This window comes from Necator americanus, chromosome V, assembly GCF_031761385.1.
Source record: "Necator americanus strain Aroian chromosome V, whole genome shotgun sequence".
In the NCBI taxonomy this organism is placed as follows: domain Eukaryota; kingdom Metazoa; phylum Nematoda; class Chromadorea; order Rhabditida; family Ancylostomatidae; genus Necator; species Necator americanus.
In genome coordinates, this window is record NC_087375.1 from 7,597,452 (window position 1) to 7,611,572 (window position 14,121).

Sequence of the window (14,121 nt, forward strand, 5' to 3'; positions counted from 1 at the left end):
GTCGCGCAATATTTCCTGTTCGCATAACGTTGGTTGGCGTCTGAAGAAGTACTTCTAGAACTTCTTTCTCTCTCCCTCATTCTCCCTCTCTCTCTCTGTGTCTCTCTCACTCATTCGGTAGTCATGTCAAGAAAATTTTTCAGATTCCCCCCCCCCCCTCATCTCTCTATCCTTCTCTCACCGTTGCTTCTACTTAGTTTGCCGACATTCGATCTTTTTCCAATGAGAACTACTGCTGTGTGCTGTGCTGTGCGATGGACGGGAAATGTTCGTCGAATAGAACGGGTTCCCAATTTCTATCCACGGGGAAGTGATCATATTTCCGTGCATCATTTAGTTTTGTTGAGATATGCATATACGTATCGGTGTTTTCGTCTTCAACGGCACATTTCCGGGAAATTATGCATAAACAGTGCTTTCTGCCAAGTTTTAAATATCAATAAATTCAATAATTCAGTAAATAATTCAATATTTTACTTGATAATTTGATATTATCATTGGACAATTTTATATTTTATTTAATAATTTAATATTAACATTGGACATAGTTCTAGTGACCCAGTCCAGATACAGGGTGAAGTATTCAATTCGCTTTTTCACAAAATTTTTTTAAAAACAATTTTTCTCGCACTGTATGTTTCCAGAAATTGTAAGAACAGCAACGATAATTAGTATGCGAGCAGAAAAGGTCCTCTTGTTTTCTATTTTATCTATTTTTATCTTATTTCTATTTTTATTATTTTTATTTTTTATTATTTTCCATTTTTCTAAATATTACTCCAGTAAAGAGAGTACCGTTATTTTCTGCTCATTCTATGAATCTTATACTGAATTTCTTTCACTGTATACATTTTTAGTATTTCCTGTATTATTTTACGAACATTTTCTTCAATCCCTGTTGTTAATCCTGTGTTGTTCCTGGATGAGTCTTAAAAAACATCAGTGAAACCAGCTTTTCACGAATATTAAAAGACATAGATTTTTCGGAACTTGAGATGTGCCCATAAAAAACAATTACAATATAAAGACTCTTTTTTTACTTATCAGTCCTTGAACAATTCGTGGAAAAAATAAAAAATGCATGGTAGACCGAGTTTGGGACCCTGCCATTGAAATGAGTATTTCTGAATCGTACCTACAGATTATATTGTAAAGGGACTCATTGTACTTTTTTCTGTAAAAGAATTTCTCCAATTTTTGTCATCTCAAACCAGGTCCAGACAATATTTCCGATCTTGTGGAATTTTCGGGATTCAAGAAAACCATCAGCGTTTATAGTGGTGTTTACCACCAAACTCTCCATCTTTTTACTACATCACTGGGATTCGTTTGAAATATGGACCTGTTTGTTTTTATTTTTGCAACGAAACAGACTGCAAGATATTTGGTATGGAGAACACGTATGGGATAGATATTTGGTGATTTTCTAAGTGAACAAATAAATTAACGAACAAATTTGCTGCAAAAACCCACTGTACATCAATTCAACGATGTATGGTTACTAGCTCCTAGATATATATTATAAAAAAATATAAAATATACGTCTAGGTCACTTCCGGCCAACTTCTCCCCCTCCTCTCCAAAAAAAAAACTACAGACGTTCCGCTCAAGCTTTATTTAAATATCCAGTTTTACTGTTTTACCTTCTACATGTGTACGAGCAGTTAATAGATTTGAACGGTGGCCTGAATTTGTAAACAAAATCCGAGCAATTAACAAATTCGAACAATAATTCGAATTGAACTTTATTAATTTTGAAATAGCGTTATTAAGTGTATAGTATATCATCCTTAAGGGCGGATGTGACGCAGTCGGTAAGCGGTTCGCTGTACCTGACCGATCGATGGTTCGAAACCGCTCTAGTGCCAACCAATTCTTTCAACTTGTCGGGGTCAATAACTTAGTGCCAGACTTGTCTGGGAGGCGAAAAACACTGACTTAATCATGTCGGCTGGCCCTCGCAACTCATTGTTGTATAGGCCAACACACGTTCCTGAAAACCTCAACGATTACGAATTGCGGTGAAACTCGTTGTCGCATCCTAAGCAGATTAGTACGGTAGTGAATTTGTCTCCTTTTCTGACAGTATATCATCCCTAAGGGGATGAACAATATTGATCAACTTATCCTCGTTACTTCTGGATGTTTCCATTGATGCTGAAATCACGAAAGCGGTTGCGAGTTTCCCGATTCGGTTCGCTCGGATTACTTTCATATACTTATCCTCGTACAAACTAAGAGATCATCGGTTTTTTTTTTCAAATCCACCTCTTTGGTTCAATAATTCTCCCATTGAATATGTTTAGGTATTTCTTTTTATAATAAAAGAGAATCTGAAAATCTGTCTAAATAATCTGAAAAACCCTTTCTTTCTTTTCTCCTTCTTTTCTCTTTTTTTCTCTCAATCTCGTGCTTCATCGAAAAATGGAAAAATTTTATATATTGGTTCGAAACCTAGAACTTATTCTATATGAGCTCGTACACTCGTACAGGGTTGTTCGTACTCGTACTGCATGATTTCGTATGATTGTTTTTGTTCTGATGAAAAGCGCGACTAAATAGCAGATTTTTTCCTTTCAAATACACTATATGATGTTTAGACCGGAAATTTTATTTTATTTTATTTCATTCTGGAAATAGAAAACATCCCTGTAAGACTTTGTCTCGCTAAGGGTATAAATGATAACTATTTTCTTACCTAGCTAAATTTTGAACTACCTATTTTTGCACATTGAGCAATGGTGTATCAGAACGAAAGAAAACCTTTTTTCTTCTATGAATCAGAACTAGAAAAGCAAAGAAAAAAAAATTGAAAACCGAAAAAAATAAGGGATTTTTTTGAACTTATTACAAAACGCATTGGAGTTTTATCACAGCCTGTAATAACTTTGTAAACTCACCCATAAATCGAAACCTTAACTTTATTTTGGCTTAGGCATCACATAGAATTTTCTCGTAAAATTACGGAATCGGTCATTTATATCTCACAATGCTTATATCATTCATATTATAACTTCTCTGTTCTTATAAGGCGCACTCGGCAAGAGGTTTTGCTGTTTACACCGGATCGATCGAGGTTCGAATCCGCCCTAGTGCTGCTGATCAAGCAGTTCATCCCTGCGGGATTGATATTCTTGTATTAGAGGTCCGTTGTAGCCACACGGTCGATGGTTCGAATCCGCCCTAGTGCAAACCAAGCCTTTCATCCCTGTGGGGTCGATAGATTGGTACCAGACTTGTCTGGGAGGATAAAAACACTGACTTGACACATCGGCTGGAACCCGGAAGTCTTCGTATGGGTTAACATGCGTTCCAAAAAAAAGAGCTGAACGATTATGAATTCCAGTAAAAAAACGCTATGGCGCATCCTAAGTGGATTGACTTTGACGACAGTGACTTTATCCTTCTTATTCTTTATGTCCTTATAGCTTGGGGCCATGTGGCGAGTACGAGTAGTAGTGTTTCTTGATCTTCTCTTAAATTCTTATCAAATTCTCTTGTTACTGATTCTTGTTAACAAGCAACATTTAAGGATAATAACATTGTCCACAACTCTGCAACATTAACGAAATTTCCACGATAATCTGAAAAAGTTCTTTGTGCTACGTGGCTTAGGGTTACTGTATACGGTGCGCGGGCAACCGTAAAAACTACTCGTATGTACTACGATCAGATGTCAGACGATCTCGGTAGCAGGCATACATAAAAATAGTAGGAAAAGTACCAGCCTTTCATGAATTCTGGCTGTTCAACATCAGTGCTTTCTGTGCGATTTGAGTTGAACTTTGAAATAAACCGCGAATTTCAAATAAATTTTGTTCTCTGAGCTAAAAGATGGCCTATTAACAATTCAGACTACGATATTCTCCCTGTCGTTTCGACCAATCAAAAAGATTTCCATTTTTATTTCTTTTAATTTATTTTACTTTTCTTTTATCACTGTATATATGTATTAGTAGCGGACGAGTTTTTCATTCACTGCGGAGATTGTACCTACAAAACAATTTTCTCTTGCAGAACCTCTATAAAAAATATTTGTAGTGCAGTCGTTGAGTCAATAATATGAAATATGGGAAAAAAAGAACAATTAGAAATATTACAAGTATTTATGAATTAAAAATATACCATAAATATAGGTATAATAATGAAATAATCGACATGAGGCAATAAAAAGTGGTCTGTAGGGGTCTAGTAATCATGTTTAAAATATCGTAGGTTTAATTTTCCAAATATAATTTTTCCAATTTCCAATAAGTTTCCAAACAAATATGAAATATTTCGCATTTGAGTTGAATCCGTACATCGTTCGTTTTCATCACCATTCTATTTTCGTTCTTACTCTTCTTATCAGCGCCTTAAGCGCTTCTTTTCTTTTCTTCTTTTGTTTTTTGTCATTTTTTTCAAAGGACATTTTAATTGTTTTGCATTTCTCGAACTAGAGTTACTTTTATCTTTTTAACTAGCCTTTTTTTCTTGTTCTTAGCTCAATAATGCACTTTATGGATTTATGAATTGAGTCAAATGAGTTACGAGTTTCTATCACCGTGAATTTATTGTAGTCGTTCTGAAGCCTTATGTGTAGCCACGTTTATCATCCCCAGTCTTTTTCTTACCAATCCTGATTTTTTTCATAATTTTTTCTAGTTTTTCTTCAGGATCACTTTTTCGTTATCTATTGATCCTTTACGAATCTACTACAGGATTTCTAGACTGTATCATGAAAAACCTATTATTTTCCACCATAGGACTAATGTTCTCAATTGTAGCAATTTTTCTCTGGTTCTTCTCGTAGTTTCTTCCCTACATTGATCAAAAATATTGATTTTTCTCGTGACATAATCAATCATCCGTACATATTTCTCATGTCGATTGACTTACTACCGTCGCTGCACCAGGGACCATACATATATATTTTTTTAAAGTACCGTATTTTTCTCTTTTTTCCTCCAGGGCAATTGTGAAATTAGATAAATGTTAGGTAGACCATTTTTCTTCTCATCTCTGTATTCCATTACTCTTTTTGAAACAGGTTAAATTTACATAAAAAAATTAATTGAGATAGTAAGGTAGGTTAAAGTAAAATTAAAAACTAATTACATTAAAATTAAATAAAAGCGCATCTCTACTTTGTTATATTCGTGATGGTATTCTTTTCTTACATTACTTTTTCTTCATCCAGGAAACTGTTTTAGAATTTTTTCAATGTTAAATTTATATTAATCTATATTGGTTGTTAATTTTTTTCAAGTTTTGAATATTATTTTTACTCTATCGATATTTGAAATTATTCATTTTCTTCTATGAATGTGAATATTTACTGCTATTCCTTTTCTATTCATCTCTATGGTGTTCGTTTCGTGGCGGGATCCACCCTGAACAACATCACTTCAATAACATTTTTACAATGTCGTTTAATTACTAATTTGGTCTATTTTTCTATTCCTTGTAATATTTCCAAACTTCATTCAATTAGAGGTCTTTTCTTTGCAAGGAAAAAATATTTTGTTATTCTGTATAGGGTCAAAGAATAACAAAATTTTACAGAGCTATGCTGAGCCTCAGCTAACCATAGCTTGTTTTTTTTATTGTTTAGTAACCATTAAAAAAATAGACGTTCTTCCTCTTTTCCTTTTCATTTGAGGTTGTTTAACCTGCTCCAGATTCCAGTAACCCTCCGAGGTACCATCCTTCAAAAATATTGACTAAATAATTTCTATTCATGTCGTAATGACGTGCTCAGAAAACTACTGGCAAAGTTCGGTTGTTTCAGTTATTTTGAACGAAATGGACGAGTTCCGAAAAGGAATGAACGAGTTTCTTTTTTGCGCTTTCTGATTTTGTGCCCATTCCTAAACACGTGTAAGAGTCATCGAAATATGTCATTGAGCCAGTGTCGCTGTGAACTGGGGCAGATATTTACTAATTTTAATTGCACCGTAAACGAAGAAGTTTTGTGACAAGAATTTCTATTCATGTCGTATACATCCATAACGTATCCATGCTAAAAATGTTTCATACGAATGGTTCTATCGTTCAATGTTGAGAGTAACTCGTCTCTTACCTCTTCTACCCTCTCAAGGACGCCAAACCACGATTTCAATGGCGTTGTTGGGATCTTTTCAGGAAAAAGTAGAATTCGGTATGTAGATTACGAGTATGAGCTTGTTCACACTGAATATCCCCTAATCGTCCTGCAAAACTGCGTGGGAAACGCCTTTCTTGTGCAAATTTTCCTACGAGACACCCCGCAATGCGTCGCATCTGCGAGGGAGCGGACGATCAATAAGGCTTGCTGAGCGGCCTATTCAAGTAAAAACAACAGATATGCTGCAGAGGGGTAAATTTTAGTTCAATCGTAATATGTATTGTCAAAGGGTTCATGCCCTTAAATGGTTCTCTGATCCAATTATACCTAATCACTACATGTAGCGTTGCAAGATGCCTCGTAGGATAATTCGAGCACGGCGATCGTTTCCCACGCTGCTTTTCAGGAGAGTTAGGAGGAATAGAATGTGATCACGCTCATATTTGTAACACTTACACTTCTAACATTATTTTTTTTATGGGTTAATCATAACATAACGTCCATTTCGTGGTTTTGCTGGGTTCAAACATCCTGATATCCTACTCATTTCATTATTTATTCGATCTTTTTTTTTCATTAAATCCATTCTCTTTGACTCAAACAATATGACGTCATCGGTATTACGTTGACGTTTTTCGAAAGAAAAAAGAAACGGAAAATTCTAACAAGTATTTATCCATGCTATTTGAATATTCATCTATTCGGTCGCACTTCATGTCTACGTCTCTTCGTTCGTTCGACCCTCTCTTCGGCCATTCATGATGGGCGCGGCTATATTTCAGGACCTACCTACGCCTACTCTTCGGGCAACAGGCAACAGTGATTCTCTTTTTACGTAGTAGCTCATAAATCTGTGAACTTTTGTGGAACGTTGTGCGATTGGATCGTTCCTCCGAGAAATCTTCTTATCACCGGATCGGCTATATGATCTCGATGCACTTATTCGAATCCAACCACTCCACCACCGGCTACGTACTGAATCGGATCGCAATTTTCTGCTTGCTCTTCAGGATGCAACTGTTTCAAGAATGGTAAGTGAACACGATCACGATCTGAATCCACGAATCCATCCGGTGGGGATCCAACGAGATCCACTGAAACATAATCGAGACGTGTTGTCACTTGCGAAAAGTGCTCGGCAAATATTTCGTTCAAGAGCTCCGAAAAGATCATTGGAAAAATCAAACAATTCCCCGTAGGATTTTTTTTTTCTTTGTGGCCACTCCTACGAAATAAGGGACCTTTGCGGAAACAATCCGTCTATTTACAATCGCATGAAGAAAAAAAACAACAAAAAAAATACGGGAAAACCTTTACGGACCTTTTTTCGTCTATTTACATTGGCTTGAAAAAAAAGCACAAAAAACTGGTTGTTAGTCTTAATTCCTTTGAAAAAAGTGTAATATAAATAATGTATTATTACTAATGTATAATAAGGTAGTATAATATATACTGTGTATAGTATTATATTTATATTTATATTATTTTTGATATTTATTATATCAAAAATATAATCATGTAATCCTTTTTTTATGTTTTTTATTTTTTGTGTACTTTTGTTGTATTTTCATCTGTTTCAAGAATGCTTTTTTTAAAATTATTGCTTTATTTTAGTTTTATGGATTCACTAGTAATGAATAGAGAAGTTCGTCGATTTCATTTCGACGGATATTTTTGAATTCTTTTTTCCAATACGGATTTGGATAGAGTAACTCATGTGAACTCATGGGCTTTGTCTTTATTAGCTCTAATGAATTTCTATGTCATATAATAGATTTGAAATAATTTAACCCAATTCAATTTAATATTTAATTAATTCGATTTGATCTCATTCATGATTTAATTTCTAAAGAATACATGTAAATATAATTTTTTCATCATATTTTTCTTCAGGTTTGAATTTATGTTCGAATTATTTGCTTATCTACTTTACCAAGCCCCTCTAATTGAGGACAAAATTTTTTTTCAAAATTATTTTGAATTTTTCAGCGAAGCCGATGCTACCTCCGACACTGAAATAATCAAGAAACTACTGAACAAAGGTTATGATTGGAGAGTAAGGCCGCCTGGAATCAATTTAACGGCAAAAGGTGATTTTTTTTTCTCTAAAGATCGATAACAATTTTCTCCAGCTTCTAGAAACTTAGTTAAAAATTCAGCAAAAAGACTCATGGATTTACGGGAAACATCGGCGCTGATAACTCTTTTAGAACTCTTAAAAACGCTCTTACGGGCGATTCCTCTCAGTTAGATCGGTAATAGATCAATGTCATTGGAAATTCTAAGATTAATTTGTATTTTAAAATTTTCTATATGGCATCATTTTTACGACCATTTTCCTGTTTATATAACTGGTAAATAGCACATGATTAATTTTAAAAATTAAATTTTTAAAAATTAAAAGAAAATAAAAATTAAAGATTAAAATTAGATTAAATTTTAAACATATTCGTTGAAATTTCTCCTCGAAAGTGCATCGTTTTTTTCAACACCAATAGATCCCTGTACGTATCGAAAAAAGTCATCATTTATTTTGAAGTGGATTGTACGTGGTTGTAATGTTGGTAAAATACTTACTACTATCAGGATAGGTATTCCATTTTCATTTATTATCATTTATTAATCATTTATTAACGTTTTTTTGATCTTTATTAAGCAATACTCTATTATGAATTTTAATAAAAAAAAATCTTTTACTAAGAAATCATTTTTTTCAATAAAAAAAACCTTTTGTTAAGAAATTAAATTTTGAACAAGCCCATTTTTGTAAAAATTCTACTCTGTACCGTTTTCTGATTTCTCTGTGTGTGTGTGTGTGTTTTGAGCGCTTATAGGTTGAGTAGACACGTATGTACGTTAGGATTAACGTAGTAGAAAAATTGGCAAAGCATTCACTTTTGAATTAGCGTTTTTCATTTATTTATAGGTTTATCTAGTGTTTCCTTTTCTAAGATAAATCTTAATTTTTTTCATATGGTCTACAAAAGAAATGAGCACATATTTGACTTGACTTTTCTGAAAAAAAACTCTCTTTTTCCTTATGGATTTACTTATTTATTTGTTTAGTCTTCACTTTCTCTTTTTTTCCATTCATTTTTTTCTGGGGATTTTGCTTTACAATCAGCTCTTTCTAGGATTTCTTCCACAAAATTTTTCCGAGGTTTTTTTCCCCAAAACTTTTCTTTTTTCAGTCGTCCTTCACGAGCAGTGTCCAAAAAAAGCGTATTTCTTTTTGGCAAAGCAAAAAATTGAAGAAAGAAAGACATGTAGGGATAATTCATTCACTTAGTACTCTAAATTTCTTGTAGTAGACGAAATTTTCTTCGATAACTTTCCCTGCAAACTTTATGCGAAAACAAATTAAAAAAAGAAATAAAAAAGGGTTTTTAAGCATATACATCTGTTTTCTCTTTTTTTTGTTACGAAAGAGTAGTATCAATTATCTGCTTTTCTCAATATTTCATAATATAACTAGTTATTTAAGGTCTTTTATTTATTACACTATTTTTGACAATACTAAATAATTCTTTTTTTTATTTTATTACTGAAAAACTTCCGACAGTTTCCAAATTCCTTGGTCATTATTTTCTAACACTTTTTTTTCCAGGCAGCCATGGACCAGTCGTCGTAAGCGTCAATATGCTCATTAGAAGGTTAGTCTTTGGATTGATTCTGTCTTTTTTTTTGAAAAATTGGGTCGTGTGTTTGTTTTTTTGTGATTAATTAGCTGGCGGTTTAATGAGGTGTTTTGAGATTTTTTTGAATGACGTCATAATTTATTTTATGCTTCTTTGTCCTTTGTTTTCATTTCAGTTTCACTCACTTCTTTTAGTCACATCAAATTATTCGCTTGGGTTCAGCTCCAATAACGGAATTTTGAATATTTCATTGATTTCTGCTTTACAGTGTTCAGTTTTCGTATCGATTGTCCTTTAACTGGCAGAATACGCAAAGTATGAACCGTGCTTGCGAGCGTATGAGTTTTAGGCGCTATTATTTCTACTTTTACCTCTCGTAAAAAATCTCTCTAGTCTCTTAATCCTTTCGGGGAGGTGCCCGTGCGTTCGACCTCAATTCAGGATCGTTTGAGGTTTCTGTGGACACGTGCACGTGCCTATACAATGACTTTCTGGGTCGAGCTGTTGTATCTGTTCAGTGTTTTTATCCTTTTAGTAAGTCTAGTACCAATTTGTCGACCCCGGAGGAATGGAAAGCTTCGCTGGCTCTAGCACGATTTCGTACCATCGACCGCGTATTCGCAGCGGAACCTCCTACCGACTGAGCTATATCCTCACCTCACTTTACTGAAGTCATGAAATTGAATTCACTGATTCGTTGAGCGGCAGCCACATCTCTCGTGTTTTCTCGTTTGTGGCACACGTAGCTGATTAGAATTACCGTAATTCCCTTTCCTTGGGCGTGAATTCTATGTTACACAGTTTTAAACGCTAATTAATTCACTTCAGCTGTAAATTATTTGTCATCTTACGGAACAAAATTTTTTTCCGAACAAAAATCAAACAGCAATTGCTTCCGGATTTTTCTTGTTGTTGTTGTGATTATGGAGATGTACGTCAAACAGCTTAATTAGTAGTGATTCTCGTGTCGAATTTTCGCTTTAGAGCCATAGATCTTCCAGGAATTCGTTTCGTGGACAAAAAGGAGCGAACAGTTTTTAACAGTCGAGTGATGATTGACAGAGTCGTTAAGTTTCTAGTGCCTCAAATTGTGTAGCTGCGCTCACTGGGTCCCACATTTCAGCACTCGACTGCAGAAAATTCTACGATAATTTCGGAAGCAGTAGGAGTGAATATATTTCCACATCCCCATATATAATAACAACATTTTTTGAGATAACAAATTTGAAATAATTACAACTACAATTTGAAATATATAGAATTTTTTCTGCACGTTTTTCCTCTGCCTCGCTTTTTCTAAGGCTTGCTACGTTTCTCTTTTTTTCTTCTCAGAAAACCCCCAATCATCGAACAACCTTAACAAAACCTATCCAGGAATCAGCCCTGCTAGGTTTCCCGACTGATGTTCTCATTCCTTTTTCTTTTTTGCCTGAACGTTTTTAAGAAAATAACCTTTTAGAAATTGTTTTGATAACTTTTCAGGCCCTTGGAACTGACTTTTCCGTCACTTTTCGGAATTCGATCGAAAAAAAAACTCTTAAGATCTGCTGAAATATTCCAGAGCTCTCAATCGGCGTAGCTGTGTTTTAGCCCTAAAAGAACACCGCTTTGAAAAATTTGAAAACGAAAATTTAGGGCGCACCTCCGGAATTTTTGGGTTTTCTCCCAAGATGCAAAAAATCTTATTGTTTGAGGATTTTTTGAATTCATTTGGGGTGTTTGATCAGACAACGAACAATTTGTAAGCGTGATTGAAATATCAGGAAGAAATCGACGACCCTTGTGGAAAGTCAAACATACGTCGGGAGCAGAGCCTTATGACACAATTTTCTTATTTCCTAGAAGTTTTCTAGAATACTTCCTCCGATATATCTTTGGTTTCTAAGAATTACAGAAAAAGTACACAAAAATAGTACATTTTCCTTGAGTATAGTTTATAGCTTTTCGTTTATTGGCGAGAATCAATGAAGAGATGTAATCTGAGTAATCCGCTGTACGTACATCCGATAATTGGCATCATTATTAGCTTCCGGAAAGGGTCTACGAGCTCCCGAAAATCATAAGTAACCCCGTCTATGCCATAATAACATCTTCGTTTGATGAAAGTTCGAATTCATAGGAAAAAAAAGAACGGATTTTTAGCATATCCAAAATTGACGACGTGAATATGGAGTACAGTGTCCAGTTGACGTTTCGAGAATCATGGGTGGATGGTCGGCTCGCTTACGGATTACCTGGAGACAATAAGCCGGACTTTCTGATACTAACAGCTGGACAACAAATTTGGATGCCGGACAGTTTTTTTCAGGTAACCGTCCTTCAGATTTTGGTTTTTTTCGAAGAAATTATTGAAATATTCCGTTTTTAGAACGAAAAACAAGCTCAAAAACATATGATCGACAAACCGAACGTATTGATTAGAGTGCATAAGGATGGTCAAATCCTCTATTCCGTCAGGATATCGCTGGTTCTGTCGTGTCCGATGCATCTGCAGGTACGTAACTGAATAGAAAATAAGGAGAAACCAACATCTCAATAGGATCCTCAGGAGCTTTCGGTGGCAAAAAAAGCTGCAGAGAATGGTGCTTGAAAAGTCCTCTATTTGATGACGTATTTGGGAAACCAGCGTTTTGCTTCAAAATGGAGAATCACAAAAATTGGATTTGTTGGAATGTAGGATTTAATCCATTAGTATTTATGGTTTATGGAGCGTTATTTACAAGCATCACAACGAAAGCATAAAAGCCCATGAATATAGAAAACACATGAATCAAGAGAAGCGAACTGATCATTTCATCCGACGAGGCAACCCTTTACACCAATTGCTTTACCAACCGGATCCATGTATGTAGTGGACTGAATGTGAAATTATTTGATGAATTATTCTTGAATTTATTCTTTACACCTAAACATCAACAGAATCCATCTTACGTGCTCTCACTACGTCAACCGAACGAATGTAAGAAGTTGCTTCGTCGGGGAATAATTGATCCACCTTGTGCTCCTGTTTTTTTTTCAATTTTTGAAAATCTACTGTGTTTTCTTTGTAATACTCGCAAAATTACTACATATATTCGTCTTTAACCTTACCTATCAGAGGAAGAACTTGAAATTGAAAGTTTCTTCGCCTTTCATATCATGCATTACCAATGGGAGTATTTGCGAAATGCATGTTTTGCTTTTCTGAATGTAGAAAAATAAAGCTAATATGAATTTGTTTTTGATCACCGTAACTTTGCAATAGAATTCCTCAAGGAGATGCAGAAAGTGAAAGCGTAGAACTGAAGTTTGCTAACGGAAACAAAGTTATTCAAGGTTATTACAGTAGTTATTACGTTTTTCTCCTTTTTTTAAAGTTTAGTTTTCTTTTTAATTTGATTCAAATTTTCCTAGTAGAGATCTTCTGACAGTAATAATATTAGCATGTAAGAAGGACATACACGAACTCCTTCGTTTATTTCCAAGAGGTAAAAATTTACTCAGATGCTCTCTCGTTTATGTGTAGGTTTAAATGTACGAAGTGAGAGGAGAGTGAAGAAAACCAGACTTTAAAGACAACATACAACAAAACTGACGATGTTCGGATCTGTCAACAAAAAGATGGAGTTAGTTACATAGATCAAGCCGCGAAAAATGGCGTGGGAAACGGCCTTTGTGTACAAATTCTCCTACGAGGTACCTTACAACGTCACTTTTGCACGCACCACCAGTGTCCTCAGCCGCTCTTCATTTGTTTAGCTAGTTGGGGTGCTAGGGTAGCTTACTAGTTATTGTCTGCTCGGTCGCTTTCACAGATGCGGCAAATTAGGGGGGTGACACGTTCTAGCGCGCCTCGTAAGAAAAAACGTGCAAAAACAATGTTTCCCACGTTATTTTTCGGGACGGGCAACTAGCTGAAATTGAGCACAAGCACACTTATAGACGTTATTCACACCCTTAACTTTTTCTTTCCATAAATATCCGAACGCCTTTGGTTCCATGCTATCCTGCCTTCAACGTATTTGAATCAAACAATTTCTATTTTTCAACTAGAATACAATTTCCCATTGTCGGTTAAGTATGTAAAGAAAATACCAAGAAAAGGACTTAGATGGAGTTTTTTTTGAGAATCTTAACATGAGAATTTATTTTATTTACACATTAAACGGAACAAATAGACTTTCAAGTTGATTCAAAAATAATGTCGAATTTTTTATCTTCGATATTTCTCGAACACAATTTTACCGGTGAAAATGGCAATTTATGACAGAATCTTTCTGAATGTGAACGAAGTTGAACTACATCCGTAATTTAAGAGTCTAGACATCCGTAATTTTTTTTTTCGTGAGAATTATTTTTGAGTTCGTCAAGGTCGTTGAATGTATGCGACCGTGTTGCCTACCAACGTCTCTTTACGAT

At 34.8% G+C, this 14,121-nt stretch overlaps 1 protein-coding gene across 2 annotated transcripts in view; it reads left to right on the forward strand.

The window, feature by feature from the left end:
• Nucleotides 1–14,121, forward strand: part of RB195_013222 (uncharacterized protein) — a gene marked incomplete at both ends in the record, with an annotated part of 42,896 nt that overhangs the window by 19,135 nt on the left and 9,640 nt on the right. Inside the window, 5 exons of one of the 2 annotated variants that reach the window (XM_064202931.1) lie at nt 7,097–7,116; nt 8,075–8,175; nt 9,693–9,738; nt 11,866–12,031; nt 12,092–12,217. In XM_064202931.1, coding sequence (XP_064058813.1) covers nt 7,097–7,116; nt 8,075–8,175; nt 9,693–9,738; nt 11,866–12,031; nt 12,092–12,217 — 459 coding nt within the window. Of the gene's footprint in view, nt 1–7,096; nt 7,117–8,074; nt 8,176–9,692; nt 9,739–11,865; nt 12,032–12,091; nt 12,218–14,121 lie in introns of those variants that run through there. The other variant, XM_064202932.1, reaches the window with a different exon arrangement.